At 42.9% G+C, this 16,956-nt stretch overlaps 1 protein-coding gene across 7 annotated transcripts in view; it reads left to right on the top strand.

Annotated features, from left to right (window-relative positions):
• The window catches only part of AUTS2 (activator of transcription and developmental regulator AUTS2), a 794,855-nt gene that overhangs the window by 369,644 nt on the left and 408,255 nt on the right, over nucleotides 1-16,956 (top strand). For all 7 annotated transcript variants that reach the window (XM_064729514.1, XM_064729517.1, XM_064729513.1 and 4 more), the window contains one exon: nucleotides 3,958-3,993. In XM_064729514.1, coding sequence (XP_064585584.1) covers nucleotides 3,958-3,993 — 36 coding nt within the window. The remainder of the gene's footprint in view (nucleotides 1-3,957; nucleotides 3,994-16,956) is intronic.

Raw genomic sequence — 16,956 nt, 5'->3', positions numbered from 1 at the left:
TAACAAATTAGCATACTTCAGAGAAATATCCAATTAGAGGAACAGTTAATTAAGTAATCCCCCTCTTTGGTTCTGCGCCCATTGCTCCCCCACCTTCTAGCCCCACATTTATTATGTCTAAAATATATGGAAGAAATAAAACATGCTTGGTTCAGTGTGAAGCCCTGAGTGGTGCTCCCTGTGCAGATCCCCAGTGATGTTGGCAGTGTGTGAGGCCCAGGAGCAGGGCAGTGCCCGTGTGTGTGTGCCAGGAGCTGCTCAGCAGCAGTGCCTGTGCTTTGTGTGCGTGGGGCTGCGAGGGTGGGCATGTGTGTGTTTGTGTGTCTAAGGTTGGGTGCTTAAATGCTTTGTTGCATTATGTTAATTCCTCGGCAGTGCAATCAAATTCATGTCGTAATTAAAGCTGTCAGTTGGAAGGCAAGCCAATCGCCAAGAAAACACAGCATAACAAATGAAGTGAAATGATTCTGCGTGTAGCTATACAATGCTTCGCCAGGCATGAAATTAAATAAGTAATTTGATGTTGACATCAGAAATTGAAATGATACCCACTGTTCCTTCATTCAGTCAGACCTGCATAAACAATAGCCAGAACAAATATGTACAACACAGTCTTTCTCCCCACCCAGCTCCCCAAGTAATGCACAATATATATGCAAAATGGGTATAACTGTGCCTTCCAAGACCTCAAGGATGTAATTTTCTTTGGTACACAATAAACTAATGCTTACACGAGGGTTACTACATTTTTGCTTCTGGGCCAAAGTTCTTTTCTTTAAGAAAGGATGGGAAAAAAAAAAAAAAACAAACCAAAAAAAAACAAACCAACCAAAAGAAAAAAAAAAGAGGTGGGGAAAAAAGCCCAGAACCCTGTCAATTTTAAGCAAGTGTATTTTGCTGATGGGCACCTGATGCAGGCTTCTGCTGGTGGTTGTGTGAATATCAAACAGTATTTCTAATGTCCTATTTTTGCAAAGGGTTTCGGAAAGTGAAACCATTACCTCTATTATAGGCACACTTTAAATAAGAGCTATAGACCAGCCAGTGCAGGATCACGACTCAGCACGGGCTTGTAAAGATGTTTGCACAGTTGGTGCCAAGGCTGGGCACGGGGTAGTGGGAGCCCTTCGCCCTTGGGAGTTCCCAAAAGGTGAGAAGTTGTCTCCTTGCATAGCCCTCGCTTCAGCCCCTGTGCTCTGCCAGCACACGGCTCTACACAGCTGACAGTCATTCATGCATGTGCGGCACAGCCTTTCATACTTCAATTAAACAGAGTTTGCAAACTGTACTCTCCATATGCAGCATGCAATGTGTGAAGGGCTATATTTCCATCCAGCAAACTCCAGTTCCCTGAAATTGCACAGTTGTTCAGTGGAAGTCATTTGACTGCTATGTTTCGACTGTCCTCCCATAGCCATTGCAGCATTGCTTTTGAAGGAATGAAAATATTCAGTGGGAAATATTTTGTTTGCTTATTCTTTTTTTCTTCCTCTTTATTGTTTTGTTTTGATACTCTATCCTTCCAAAACTTGGAATAAAAAGCAGACAAAAATTACACACAGATGCAGAATGCAAACTTTGGAGCTTTCAGCCAGTAAAGTAAGTTTAAAAAAACTGTGAGTGAAAGAGTGAGACTCGCTTGGCATCTGCACAGAACTGAAACAAAAGTGGTTCTAACGACTGCACGTGTGGTATTTGTGGGTAAATCTCCAGCTGAAATGAAGGGAATCTCAGTGGCATGGAGCAGAGAGGGAGGGCAGTGTGTGCCCTGTGGGGCGCTGAGCAGGGTGTGCTCTGTGCCAGGGCTGCAGGGCCACAGGGGCTCCCAGAGATGCCAAAAGTCACAAGCCAAACAATAGTAAGATGATGAAAAGCTGTCACCTTTAATGAAGGTCCTGCAGGTGCAAGTATGGCAAAATGCACGTGTGATACAGGACTTGGGACAATTTTATAAGTTTAACAAATTAGCATACTTCAAGAAAGTATCCAATTAGAGGAACAGTTAATTAAGTAATCCCCTCTCTTGGTTCTGCCCTCCACTGAAGCCCCCATTGCTCCCCCAGCTTCTAGCCCCACATTTATTATGTCCACAATATATGGAAAAAATTAAACATCCTTGGTTCACTACAGACTGAATAAGAGTCCAGGAAGGTGAACTTACTGTTCTAAAATCTAAGAGAAAGGGTAAGAAAAGGACTAGAGGTAGTTAAGAAGCTATGTAACTGTATAATAGTAGTCTACAGAGTTATGAATATATAAAAAATGTATAAAAAGCCAAAATCTTTTTGGCATCCCCAAAGCAGGGCCTGTGCCCATGGAGTGGCTGTGCCAGGGGCTGTGCCCAGCTGGGAGCAGCAGCTGGGCAGGGCTGTGCCAGTGCCCAGGGACAGCAGGGGAGCTCTCAGGGCCATCACCCCTGGCACCAGGGGCTGTCCTGTGGGTGATGGTGGCACAGGGTGCAGCAGGGGTGGGGACAGGGGGACTTTGGAGTGTCTTTAATTGTGTGCAGTTCCCTTCCCTGATAGCCTGAGCTGTGCACTGCAGATCTGCAGTTTGGCTCCCTGGCTTGGAACAGGGATGAAGGGACAAAAATTCTGTGTATTCCCAGTGGTGTGCCCGGGCTCCTGGGGCCTCTCTGCAGGTCTGGCTGTTCCCAGGCTGTGTCACCACGGGAAGGGAGGCTGTGCTGAGGAACAGGAGTGGGAGTGGAGCTCCAGGAGAGGGAATGGAGCTCCAGGAGTGGGAATGGAGCTCCAGGAGAGGGAATGGAGCTCCAGGAGAGGGAATGGAGCTCCAGGAGAGGGAATGGAGCTACAGGAGAGGGAATGGAGCTACAGGAGCTCCCCACTGGTTCTCAGGCACCCTCACTAGTGAATGCTCCTCTGCTTTTGCTGCTGTGCCCACAGGCTCTGCAGGCTGGAGCTGGGCACTGCTCCCCCTCTGATGGAACAGCCTGACCTGGATTAGCACCAGGATCCCCCATGTCTCTGAGAGAACCTGCTGTGTAATCCCCATTGCTTAGATGAAAAACTAATGAAACAAAACCCTTTATCTCCTTAATTCCTGTGAATATAGAGGTTGTGATCGTGTCCCACTTAAACTGAATTTCATGATGCTATTTTTTTAAAAAGCATTTAAACAAATTGATTATTTTCCATGGTAGTAATATTAGTTTTAATTATTTTTATAGGTTTTAGTTTTGAAATCTATTTCACACTGTAGATATTTCCTGTTGGCTCTTTTTGGGGTTGTTGTTTCTATATCCTTGGTTTGTCAAACAATGTGGACATCCAAATGGGAAATTGTAGTGACTGCATTCTCCAGAAAATGGTACATTGACTAAAGCAGCCTCTCTGTGCCCACGCATTCTTTACATTTCAGACTACTAATTATGTTTACAAAATGTCTCATTTTAGAAAAGCACTATGTGTGTACTAACCAGGGCCTTTCGGGAATAAATTGGCAAACAGGTCATACACTGAAAAAGTCATCCAAACCCACCGGGCTTTTTGTTTTGAAGTCAGTCTACTTTTTTTCCCTTTCTCCCCCTCCCTCCTGCCCCTTTGTGGCCACGAAGCTGAGGAGCTGGAGTCCAGGGCATTGAATGTCAGCATGTCAGGGAGGCTGGTTGATGAGTGTCTGTTTAGTCTCAGTGCAGGGCGAAATGCCATCATTAATTCATTACCCAGCTGCCTGTCAAATAAATTGGCAATTACGTCCACGGCAGAAGCTTGGAATTCAGTAAATAGCACGTTACCATCTCGGAGTGGTTGAGAGATGTAAAGGGAAAAATTAAGCAACATTGTGTTTGTTTCAGTAGCAGATGACAAGGGGCAGGACGCTGGGGCTGTGATGTGGTGATGAAAAGCTTGGAAAGGGCTGGTAATGAGCTGTGTGGATTGGAACGTGTTAAAAACCATCACTGACTTTCCACTTTGTCTTTGTGTTTTATTGCAGAGCTCAGCTCCTTCCAGCTTGGGAACAGGCTACTTTGTAAGTGTCTATCTCCACTTTCACCCCGTGCCTCAGCAGCAGAGTGTTCCTCACACAAAATGCCTCACACAGAATCCATGGACACAGGGAATACCCCACAACCCCCTCTGCCCAAGGGCTGAGTGCTCCTTTCTCATTTATTCCTCACAAACACCCTGCAAGTAACATTTCTGTGTTTCCTTGAACTAATCAGGTGTCAATTTAATTACTACATACATTTTAACAGCACTTAATTTACACAATTATAGCAAATAAAGTGAGCCATGGTCTCACCAGCTCTCTAATGGGAGATGGTAGGATCCTGATACCCCCTTGCCCCTGTTCTTGTTGATTCACAGATTTTAAAGAGCCCATTACAATATTTTGCCTCATCTCCTGTGTACCACAGCCCAGAGAATGTGGCACAGTGATTTCTACCTGTTGCTCGTGGACACTCTTGGAAAACACAAAAGTTATATTTATGGCAGATTTCCACTTTATGTCCTGAGAAGCAAATCAGGCACCAGCTGGTTTGAAAATTGATCAGGTTTTTTGGATTTTGTGATTTATTTGCATGCACCTGTATTGATTTAACAGTCTATATTCATACCTTCCTGTTCATTCCCACATTCATCAATATTCCTTTTATTTGCACAGATAAATTGGGAGTGAAAAAAGTTTTCCATTTAATCCAATGTACTGCTTATTTTCTTCCAAGATTTATATCTAAATTGCTCATATCCTGGTTCTCTTGTAATTTATGCTGTATTCTCCAAGCACATCTTTTCTGCCTTTATAATAGCTGTGGGAGAAGCAGAGCATTGTGTATGTCCAAAACCAGGTGGGTAAAATGGGAACCCTGTCCCATGGCACTGCTCTGTGAAGTTATCAGTATAATCAAAGCCTCCTCCTGTCTTCTCATTGAACTCTGGGGAAAAGTAAACTCTGTGGTATTCAATTACATGATGGAAAAACTTGGCTGCACTCTTGTCACATTCCCAGAGAGTCATTTTCTTCTATTAGTTCATGGTGAATTTAGTCTTTTGTCACAGACGTCTGTGATCCTGTAAGAAAGTCATGGGATTAAATTCTGAACGTGTGGTCTCACAAAAATGGCACAAAAGTTGCTTAATACCTGGAGAAATGCTGTGTCCTGCTGGATTTACATTGGACTTCTGCACAAACAGAACTGATGGTGGTGAGGTATGAAAAGAGCATCCCAGGTGGAAAAGTTTTGTGGTAGTTGTTCTAATTATATCTAAGTCCAGATCAGTGTAAGGTAAGTTGTGAAACAGAAAACAAGCTGGTTTCCTTTTGTCGTCACTTGCCCTGGTTTGTGTTGTGTATTTTTAAGAGGGAGGAGATGAAGGGAAAAATGATATCAAATGGCTCAACATTTATTTAGAATTAAAAGTAAACCTTGAATATCCTTCCATAGTTCAGAACAAATTGCTTTCCTTTGTCTGGGAAAATTCCAGTCATACAGAGGTCTGCAGACCTGCTCTGGAATGGCACAGGTGTATTATGGGCTGGGGGGCTGAGCCTTGGATAAATGAGCCTTGTTCTTGCAGGGAGAGCTGAATATGCATGGTTTGAGAGCAGTGCTCAGCTTCCTCTCTAGGCAGCAGAGGTAACAGAAGAGAAGCCATCTGCTGTTCCCTGCACCATACTGTCTGTGGGTTGGTCCACTAAAGTGAAAATCTGGAAGGTGTCAGCATCCCCTATGCTCCAACAGAAAGCTTGAAAGTTTCCAGCTCTCCTGAGCAAGGGATTCAGTAACAAGAAGAAGCCTGACATCTTCTAGGGCTGATGGATTGGCACCTTAAATCTTTCCAATTTGGGGCTGTGTAGGTGGGGGAGACATCCCTTGTTGGTGCCATTAATATATTTAACTGAGCTGTTTCTTTTCTATAGCCACAGTATTGAGAGTCTTTAACTTCCCTTTTCTCTTTCCTCACTAATAGCCAAGTAGGTAGAAAATATGCTTCAGTTTCTATCTTAAAGTTGTTTTTACATTTACACAGTCTTGGATGAAACATGAAAGTTTTTTCCCTCCCTTTTCACTTTGGAAAATTGTTTTTAGGATTATCTTGCTTGTTGTTTTAAAAAAGCCCATACTCTTATTAACTTACATGGGGCAAATAAAACCCAGATGTGTTTTGTGGTACCAGACAATGAGAAAAATGCTCCAGAGTGATCCAATTAGCATATGTTTCTGATCAATGTAATTATTGTATTATCAGTGTGCAAAGGAATATGCACTTGAATTGATTTGTTTTTTTCCAAAGCTTTTAACTAGAAAAAGACTGTTAGTTTTTGTGTTTGGTGTTAACCCACAACATCAAAACAGGGGTCATTGGTTTCAAATAGTAAAAATAACTTCTAGTTTAACAGATAATTGGAAATTATTTGATGGATGTTGTATACTGGCCTATTATGAAATATTCTGTACTGCAGCTCACCAGAGGAACCAGGTAGGTACAAATGGACTGATGGACATCTACTGCAGAGGGAAGCAGGTTTAATTCAGAAAGGAATGAACACTGAGGTATGCATTGAGTAGCACATGTTTGCTGTTTAAATCAAGTATTAATGGAATCTTCCTGTGTTAGGCCATGTTGCCTAGGATAGAGATAATCCAGCTTGGGATCCCCTTGGAGGGCCCTGCTTGCACCAGGCTCTCAGGTTTGAGGGCTGGGCTGGGCCATGTGTGTGCAATGTTTGTGCATGCCACAGCACAGCTAAAATGACTTTTAGGTCCTGTTACTCTATAGAGATCACTGAGTGTTTAGGGGAACATTTATAAAGCTGACACTTCCCAGGAACATGATAATTCTTCCAGTATCTCTGTGATAGCTCCAGCCCAGTAATTCATTGTGCAGCTTCAGTGGTAGTGGTGAAGGCTGGAATTTTACCTCATTTTATACTGTGAGCAGATCAATATTTGAATGGCAGAGCTGGATCTTCTGTTCTTATTGTCTCTATGTAAGTGCTCCTGAAAAAGCAATAGGGAAAGCAAAAATGCTCTGGGGGCATTCCCTGGCAGTGGACAGGGTTGGGAATCTCCATCAGGTGATTCAGGCCAGCCCACACCCAGCTGGGGTGACAGAGCTGCCCTGGACTGAACAAACTGGAAGGAGCTGCCTTCAGCAAAATGGGACCAGTGTGAGTGGCCCCTGAAGGAGAGGGGATGGTGCAGAGCTGACAATGAGCTCTAAATTCACCTTCAGTTTGGATTTCAGTTGGGAACAACTCTCTTCTACTCCTTTCCCAGGTGTTGGCATTTCTGTAGATTCTGTTCAGAAGACACTTTTGTTGGAGTGTGTTTCACCTGTCTTGGTGCTCCTTGTCAGAGGGGACACTTTCCCATTCTTTTTTCATATATTAAACCAATAGTCAGAAAAGAGGAGGTAAAAATCATTCTAATTTTCCTGGGAGCCTTTTGTGCTGCCCTGACTTTGCTGCTTCCTGTGGGATCAGTCCAGTCTATGATTGCTGCATGTGAAAAAACATTTAGGCATGCTGTTAATATTGGTGCACCCTAAGAAATCATAACTTAATACTTCCTAGAAGATCTCCCAGTTGTCTTTGATATTTTTTGCATTGCAAATTGTCATTGTCTCTCATCAAAGACAGATTATAAGGTAGATTACATCTCATCAAGATGTCAAATCAGATAATTGGAAAGTAGTGAGAATTTTAGGAAAAAAAAATCACCATCTCTTTAAAAGGAAAGCTGTTTGAATTATGGGAGTTTTTAATGTTGTCCAGCTGTCTTGAGATTTCAGAAGGTTGAGATGTTTTAGAATACAATTAGAATTTGTGTAACAGTAAAGCTTTTTCTCTTACCTAGCTTTGAAGAATGATTTTTACTCATTTGTGTATCTTGCCAGCCAAATTCCTTTGTAAGTGGATAGAGGTTCGTTGGTTTGCAACACAGAACAGAGCAGAAATCAAAACTTAAATAACTGAGTCCTCTGCTTCCAAACAACAACCCTGATTCCCAAGATTGTCAGGTTCTTTGGCAATTGTGCGATTTCTCTGCTTTTGGCAACTTATTTCCATTTCTGTATATGTCTGCTTCTTGAGTCTTGTTTCTGAACATTTTCTGTTCCTCTTTTAATTTTTTTTTAATTGCATTGTTAGTGTTATTTTCATTTCCTCCAAATGCAGAGAGTTAATGAATTTTTCAGAATTGGGTAGAATTTGGTAATAAGCTGATGATGGAAATAACATTGGGAAGGCAGAAGACTCCCGTGACCCTTCTTTTCCTAACAGTGCTTTGCTCCACCTTAAAAAAGAAAGAAAGAAAAGCTAAAACTGTGCTTTGCACATGGGCTGGTGACTCAGGCAGACATAAATTGTGAGCTTATTCCCCAGGGCTCTGGCTAATCAGTTGTGCTATCCAATTTGGCCCTGAGTGGGTTGGGTTCAGCAGATGTTTGTGCAGCTCCAGCGTGCCACTGGGACACTGCCTTGTGCAATGTTGCATTACATTACTCAGAGCTCTAAAAACCCATCCCAGGGAGAATAAGGGGAGCACCAGTGGTGTTTGGTATGGATATGATGGAAGAACCAGGCTTTGGCCTAGATAAGGGCAGCTATTCCTCTGTGCACTGGGAGTGGTTTCCATCTGAGACATCATCCTGCAGCAGAAATGTGGAATTAAATGTGGAGTTAGTTACAGCAGCACATTCTGAGCTCTCAGAGAGCCCTTCAAAAAGCAGATTTCCCTCATTGCCTGGTCCATGTGTTTTGGCAGTGCTCCTGAGGAGCTGAGCTTTGTTCCCTGAGGTGCTCAGGTTGGTGATGCTGGGTGAGAGGCTGTGGAGAGACTGCACTGCAGGGAAGTGCAGCAGGACCCTCTGGTTCCTCAGGGCAGAACAGATCAGGTCAAAAGTGTTGTTTGAAAGGGGCTCAATAAATCCAACCTGCTAAAGCTGCAGAAGGGACGGAGCCCTTTACTCCACACCTTTACCAATGTGCTGGTAAATAAAAAACTGTGCTTGCAAGTAGATTAAGCTGCTCAGATAATTTTAAAGCTTGACTTTAGGAGCCAAACATTTAAGTGTATTTTGGTGATGTAAAAGTGTGTGTCCATCTGACACACCCTGAGCTCCACAAAGGCTCTGCACAGTGGCTGTGGGATGGCACCACACCATGAGCTGTCATGTCCCCTGTGAATGGAGTTGGAAAGAGGATCCTTGTTATCCTCCCTTTGCCACTATAAATCATTGTTAACAAATCCTAATTTGCTTAGTAGGGTAATGAACGATCTCCAATTTTCTCACTGTAATTAGTTTTACCAACTATTATTGTGAAGGGTATATTGAAATCCATTTTAACTTCACTTTAAATTCTCCATGTGCCCATTCTTTGCAGAAGTGAAGCTGACAACAGAGGTTATGAATCTTCTGATAGTAAATTCAGATTGGAGCAAAGTGGACAAGATCCCCAGTAGAAATCTCTCTGTGGGCTGTAATTACTCATTAGTGTTTGCAGCCCTCAGTGGAGTGGGTTTGGTGGGGTGCACTGAGACCAGGAAACCTGGTGTTTCTTCATCTCAAATCTTTTAGGTGCTGTCTTTTGTTTTCCAGGAGCCATTAAAAATGCAGTTTATTCTAACTGCTGCTGTAAGGGAGACATCATCATCGCCAGCTAAATACACTGCATGTAATAAAGTCTACCCCAGGTCTATTAATTTTAGCATTTATAAAGCATAGTGCTGTTCCTAGGGAGAGCTGAGGCTCATTAAAGAGTTTGCTAACAACATGACCAGAAAAGCAAGAAGAACAAGAACAGCTGCATTTCCAGCATCCTGCTCATCACAATAACAATTCTTGGAGCAAAACAACAGTTTTTGGAGAAGAAAACTCTGTATTTCACATATTATTATGTCAGCATTTGGGGAAAGATTAGGCAAGCAGAATAAATGACCTGGGCTGGAATTTGGTCAGGATTGGTCTCTCCTCAGAAAATTTTGAGCAGAGGGGGTGAAGGTTGGAATTATTTTTACAGCCCTTCAGGTTGGTATTTCCTCAAACTCCTGCCCTATTGCATGCTCATGCTTTTTGAATAACATGCTTTGAATCTAAGATATTCATCCATATATTTCCTTGGATTGTGTGTGTGGAACTGAGTTGTCCAAATGTTACAGGAGATCAGGGCACCACAGCAGTGTCTTACCCAGCCAGACAGAGCTGAGAGCAGATTTCAGAACTTCAGGTCTTTCTGGTTTGTCCCTTCATTGCTGAAACACAGATTTTCACCTTCTGTCTGAACAATGGAATTTCTTCAATAACTTTACAGTAATTTCTTTAGGACAGTCCCCAGATACTTCAGTGATTCAGAGAGTGACATCCCCAAGGAATTGTCACTCAGGAGGGAGCAGAGTCTGCTGCCCTGGGCCTTCCCTCTCCTTGCCCAAGCCCACTCCTGCTGCAGTTCTTGAGCAGTTCTGTGCTTTGTCTAATTAATAATTAAATAATAAATAATAGGTATTAATTATCAATAAATAATTAAATTATTTGTGCTTTGCCTCAGTGTCACACTTCTGTGTCTTTCCTATGTTTGGGGTTTTTTTGGTTGTTTTTTTTTTTTTTTTTGGCTTGTTTTTTTTTTTTTAATTTCTGGAATGCTGCTACATTTGCTGCTCTTACCTTTCTTCAGCAAATACTTCCCTTTTCTTCCTGTTTCTGTGCATGTTGCCCACTTACCTTGTTGGAGCCACCTTTTCCCCAAGGATTACAATTGTGATGAATGGAGATATCATAAAAAAAGAAGGGAAAAAGGAAGAAAATAAGAGAGTTTATGTGTTTGGAGGCATGATAGAAAACTCTCCATTATTTGTCAGAAGGGTGTCCCTCTTCTGTAACCAGTAGAAAGGGGAGTATTGAAAGTGGCTGGTTCATTTACACTTCAGAACCCTGGAGGCATTCTTGGTTCCTATTTTTGTGGTATTTCAGGTGAACTTCCTTAATAATTTTTTCCAACAAAAATCAATTTAGAAAAATCAAGACAATCATTTACAGGCAAGCGTTTAATTTAACAATTTCTTCTTCTGGACATAATTTCTATAAGACTTAAGATTTGCTGTCAGTCAGTCTGTTTGGTCTCCAATGCCCCATGTTACTGTGGCTCATGTTCTGCTCATCAGCTTCTGCAAAGCAAATAGATTAATTTTTTTTTTTGTGTTCCCCCTCTTTCTCTTTCCCCTGACACGTGACACAAATTGCAGATGTGAACCTGAATAATAAAGGATTGCTTCACTGATTGCTAAACATGCATTATGGTGCTTTTAAACTCATTTCAGGTCATCCTACTGCAAATTAGTTTGATTGCAAGCAGTTAAGCTGTCATATACAGAGCCTCCATCTTCTGAGGGTCTCAGTTTCATATCAGCACAAGAGAATGCTCAGCAGCATTGCCTGCATTGTATGATTGATATTGTGGAGGAAAGATAGTGTTGGGTCTCTGGAGGAGGTTCTGTATGGTTTCATGAAAGGAAAGGGCTGTGCAATCCCTCACTGGAGTGCTGCAGGGACTCCTGGCCTTGTGTCATGTAAAGGGGGCTGACCAGTTCTGTATGACACAAGAGCCAGTTTTCTCTTGTTTGTGATGTTTTGGAACTTGGTGGAATTTGTAGCTCAGTGGAAAGAGTGACACTGGATTGTTCCTGTTGCAAATTATCTCATGGCATTATTGTTTGTGCTCAGTAAAATATGAATTAACATTTTCAACCATGTGCTGTTAACAGAACTTTTCAAGACCTCTGCATGGTGTAATACAGGAATTTATAGACCAGCTCAAAATGGCAAAGGGCAAAAAGCATTGTGGTAGAAAGGAGATGAAAGGCTGAAATTTGGTGATTTCCCTGGGAAAGGTTTGGTTTGTGGTGCCTGTTTGACGTGGGCCCTGTGTGGAGAGGGAGTGAAGCTGACCCCAGTGTGGGAGCCCTGTGCCAGCCTTGCAGAGGAGAAATCAGAGCTGCCCTGCAAACCTGGAGACCTTGGAAAGCACCAGTGCAGGCATGGACTGACTGACAGATTTCTGTGGGGGAAGATAATTCAAAAGCCCCCAAGGAACCAGGAGTGTGCACTGTGGATGGATGATGAGGAGAAGCCATGTGCTGGTGTTATTCTGATGGCAGTTTCCAGAAGCTTTTCATTTTGCCATTTTCTGAGAAATACAGTCTCTCTCTCTCTTAAATTTTGGAAGAATACATTTATTAATTTAGGCTGTATCATATTGTTTATTTTTTAAAAAAACAATAGGTTTTTTTCTTCTTGCAAAATTCACAAGTAAGGAAATGTGAGCTAGTTAAATCAGGAGGAAAACACTGCTGTAATACTGCAGGCACTCAGCTCTGAGCCTTGCCCAAAGAATGACTTGTTCCTATGCCAATGAGTGGTGTTAAGGTGAATATTAGGTTATTCTTCTTTTGAAGGTGAATATTGGGTTATTCTTTTGAGTCCCTTGGAGGGGTAGCAGGCTTGTACCTGAAGCAGAGAACACATCTCCTGATTGCAAGAATTAAGGCTGAATTTCAGAGAAAAGAGTCCAATCCCCTTTCTCAGCCTTTTATGTCAGAACTCAAAATTGCTGTCTGATAAAATGTAGGACACCAGATTGAATTACTTCATTGAACCACTGCTGTCCCCTGTTAATGGTAATTGCACGGATATAGTGGTCTTTCTTGGCAACATCTCAGATATTTACCTCCCACTGTTTTTCAATTCAAACCTTTGATGAAAATATTCCCAGTACTTCTTTAAAGCAGACACCCAACTGTCTTTCTTGACAAAGGCAAGGTCTTTAAATCAGATCCTGACAATTTGTGACACAGCAGTCTATCTAAATCACCTTTTACCTATGTCTCTGTGTCATTTCCTGGAAAAAAAATGTCCATCAGAAGAAGGTTGCTGAGGGCTTGGTGCTCAGAGAGTCTGTGTGTGTGGCAGCACCGAGCTGGAAGATTTGTGTGTTTGTTTCAGTGGAAGTAATTAAATGAAGGCTTGTAAAGTTGCAGTGCATGCTGTAATGGTTCATTAGAAATATTTGGGAGTATTTTGTCCATAAGAAAATGATTATTAGGTTATTGCTGCTCTCAGACCATTAGGAAGTCAAGGTTTTTGATGGCCTTTCCTTTAGCATGGTAAATCTGTTAAAAAAAAAATAAGAAAAAGCAGGGCAAATATTTTCATCTTCACTCTACCTGAGGGTTCATGTGCATTCAGCTGAAGTAGCTTCTGTTCACCTCCTGAAATCTCATCTCTCCTGATCTGTGAACTCTCCCTCCACAGAGGGGTGTGGATGCCACAGCACTCCTCAGCCCAGCCATGGTGTGGTTTGGGGCCTGAGGTGAGCAGGGCTCTGACTCCTTGTCTTGGTTTGGAAAGCCAGGTGTCTGCCAAGGAAGGCAGGAGCCTCCTCTGAAATGGAAAATGTAAACCTCGTCCCTCTGAAGTGGTATAAATTTGAAATTAAGGGGCTCTCAGGCAAGAAATATGGGAGCAGGAATAACAGTTCTTTAATAGGGAAGAAAAGAAAAAGATAAAATAAACAATGCCGTACACGAGAACAACACTGACAGAGTCAGAACCCAACCTGACACCCTGTGGGCAGGGGTTGGAGAATTGGCAGCACAGCTGAAGGGGCTGTGTGATGGGGCTCTCTGGAAGGCCCTGATGGTGACAGATCACTCCCTCCCACCCGGTGGGTGCTGAGCCCTGCTCCTCCTTCCCTCCCTTCCTGCCCAGCAGTAACATCTGCCCTGCAGGGTGCTCCCCTCGGCGTGCCAGCTGTGCCAGGCTCTCCCAGCAAACCTGCCCCGAGCTGCCACATCCCTGCAGCCACCTCTGCTGCCAGCTTGGAAGAGGCAGCCTGGAGCCCAGGATGCTGTTAAACAGCACCAGGACCTGTTTGCTGCCTGCCCACTGTCCCTTCCCCTCCGCACCCGGGCTGTGCCGGGCCCAGGAGCCGCCGAGCTGCCAGCCAGAGCAGAATCGCTCACAGCTGCTGAGTGCCACCTGCTCCTGCCCAGCTCCAGCCAAAACAGCTTCCTCCCCCGAGTGCCCTGGAGTGGGGAACCCAAGAGCTGCTCAGAGCAGGCAATATTCAGTGTGGATGGGGAAGGGACACAGCAGGGCTTGCTCGGGAGCAGGGTGTGATGCAGGAGGTCTCCAGGACTGATGTCTGCTTCTCCCATTCCAAGCTCAAATCACCCCTTTTCCTTCTTCCAGTATGTTGCTTATGAATATTAATTCAGCCCTCTCTCCCTTTATATGCCATCCTTTTCCCCCATCCAAGCTAATGCAAATTTAATGTTGTTAAGAAAAAAAAAGAAAGAAAAATAAAGGAACTGCAAATGACAGTGAGAGCAGAGTGTCTTCCTTGGCTCTGTGATGTATCCAGGCAATGACACCTGGTGTGACACTGCATTTTATTCTGTGGTGGAAGAACTCCTTGACCCTAAGAAAGCAAAAGAACACACTTTCTTGTGATTCCCCCTCTGTTTCTCGATAACCTTCCTCATTCATCACCAGTGCCCATCATTTGCCCAGTGTTTCCCAGCAGTTTGCAGATATTTTCATGGTTTTGGTTTACTAAATACATTGTGCTTACTTAAATTCTCTGTAGTACAGAAACAGTAAATAAAAGGTTGACATCATTATGAATTCATAGCAAGAGGCCACTTGACAGCCCTCTGAGCACCATGTTCTTTCTTAGAGAGTACTTCATTGCTTCAAAGGACTTTGTTCTCATTGAATCAGTAGAAATTCTGTTGTATTTAACTAGAAAACCATGTTCTAATGTCTACATTCATTTATTTAAAAGGAAGATTTGAGGAAGGCTTGTTGTTGAGTTAACCTGCTGGCAGTTTTATCCAGTTTGTGCCTGGCTTTAGGCTTAGGAGCTGGCTTGCTTAGGTGCCTTTCAGAGTCAAAGCTTAGGTTTAATTTTGTTGCTTGTGTCATAATTATCCATTGATTACTTCTTGCTTTCATCTTTGCAGTTCAGTTCCCAGTGTTTCTTTTTTCTTTCCTTGCTTTGCTATCATTGTCTGAGTGTCATTAAACTGCTTTGAATTTGCTCTTCATTCATTTCTGAGCTCAGTTATAAAGTCCTTTTCCTTGCCTATCTGCAGTACAAATGCCTGGAGTGATAATAACTAAAGCCTCTTTATTATTTCTTGAAAATATCACCTGGGATGTTCAGCTGAAGGTGGGTTTGCTGCAGCTTCTTTGGAAAGATAAAGAGAACTTGAGGCAGCGTGGGGAGAGCTGTGGGCACTCAGGCTGTCACAGGCTCACTTGCATAAATAATGTCAGCTAGGAAATAAATCATAGCACTCTTTTGCTGTTGGTAGCCTGGCTTCCTAAAACTTCTCCAGGTCCTCTCCAGGGGCCTCTGTCTGATGTTGGTGATGAATATGTAAGGGAACAATTGGAATACAGGGCTTTGAGAAGTGGCAATCCCAAGAAATTCCACTGAATTATCTTTCTCCCATCTATTTCTTCCTCATTGCACAGTACCAGGAAATTTGCTGCTTATGATACAGGATGCCCCTTTGGAGGAACCAATTGTTCCCTTTTCTCAGGTTTCTGTGGTTGAGATGACCCCAAGGTATTAAAGTCTCTTTTTCCCCAGCCCCGTGACCAAAGAAGAAGTTGAGATTCCTCAGCTCTGCTTTTCAAGGTTGTTTATTTTCTCTGATCTGTTCCATTCTCTCTCTGACCTGCTGAGATCTGTCCAGCAGGTCGGGTTGTGGCACAGTCCCTGCCCTTGGGGTGCTGTTGGCTTTTCATACTAAGAACTGTGAGTACTTTATTTACAATAATTTTCCAACACCTATCACCTATGTTAGACAGTCTGTCTCTAAACCAATCCAGAAGTGTCACCATGACAGCAGAAGATGGAGGATGAGAAGGAGAAGAAGGACAGGGCATGCCCAGATTCCTCCATCTTGCCTCTTGAACCCCCATTCTAAATCCCCAAAATTCTACTTTTTCACCCTGTGACAAATTCACTATCATTCTGCTCAAACTCTTGTGGCTTGTAACTCTTCACACAAAGTTGGTGATTGTTTCCATGGGCTAAAATCAAAGGCACAGGTGTTTGTGACTCTCTGCCAAGGTCTCTGAGCCCCTGCCAGGGTCTGGAGCCATCCAGGGCAGCCAGAGCAATGTCCTGGGGTCTGACACCTTTCTCTGCATAGCCCAGAGGAAGGGGAAATGATTGTTCCCTATACCGGGGTGACTGAGCTGCCTAAAAGCACATGGAAAGGCAGGATGGTGGGAATAGGTCACAGCCATTATCTGCAGGTCATTGCATCCAATCTCTGTTTTCCAGCTTTGCCTTGCCAAGCAGTTTCCCTGGCCCAGGAGCTCTGTGTCTCCCCTTGTTCCCGTGCTCCTGCTTCCACAGGGTCTCTGCTTCTCCCTTCTCTTCAATTATTGTGTCAGTTGACTGTGTTCACATAGCTAGAGAGCAGTAAAATATTTCATCTGTTGACTGCTGCATCTAAAATAGATTAAATTAGTGTTTATTCAACTTTTTACTGCTGACTTACAAAATTACTTTTAGTCTGGTTTGGATAGATAACTTTTTCTTATTAATTTATTGCCATGCTCTGCTTTGATTGCTTTTTTTTCATTGGTATCAAATCATATGCTGCTTTAATATTTCCTCCAAGATGTGCTCTTGATTAAGTCTGTGTTGGATATTTATACCACCGAGAAGGATACTATTTAGAAATTCACTTTCTTAATAAATACCTGTTTTTAAAGCTCTCACTTCTCCAAATTATGGTGACTTGATTTAAGTGTAGTTAATCCTACTTTGTTTCATGGAGCTTTTGCACAGACATTGGGAGAAAATACTACATCAGGAATGGACACATATAGAACAAGTGATACAGGATCAAAGGGGATGTGATTTTGGGATGAGGTGTAAAACATTTTGGTTGAAATTTTTATGTAGTGC

The sequence above is a fragment of the Zonotrichia leucophrys genome, chromosome 19 (genome assembly GCF_028769735.1).
Source record: "Zonotrichia leucophrys gambelii isolate GWCS_2022_RI chromosome 19, RI_Zleu_2.0, whole genome shotgun sequence".
In the NCBI taxonomy this organism is placed as follows: Eukaryota; Metazoa; Chordata; class Aves; order Passeriformes; family Passerellidae; genus Zonotrichia; species Zonotrichia leucophrys.
The sequence above is the reverse complement of the archived record's forward strand: the minus strand, read 5'-3'. Positions and strand labels throughout refer to the sequence as shown.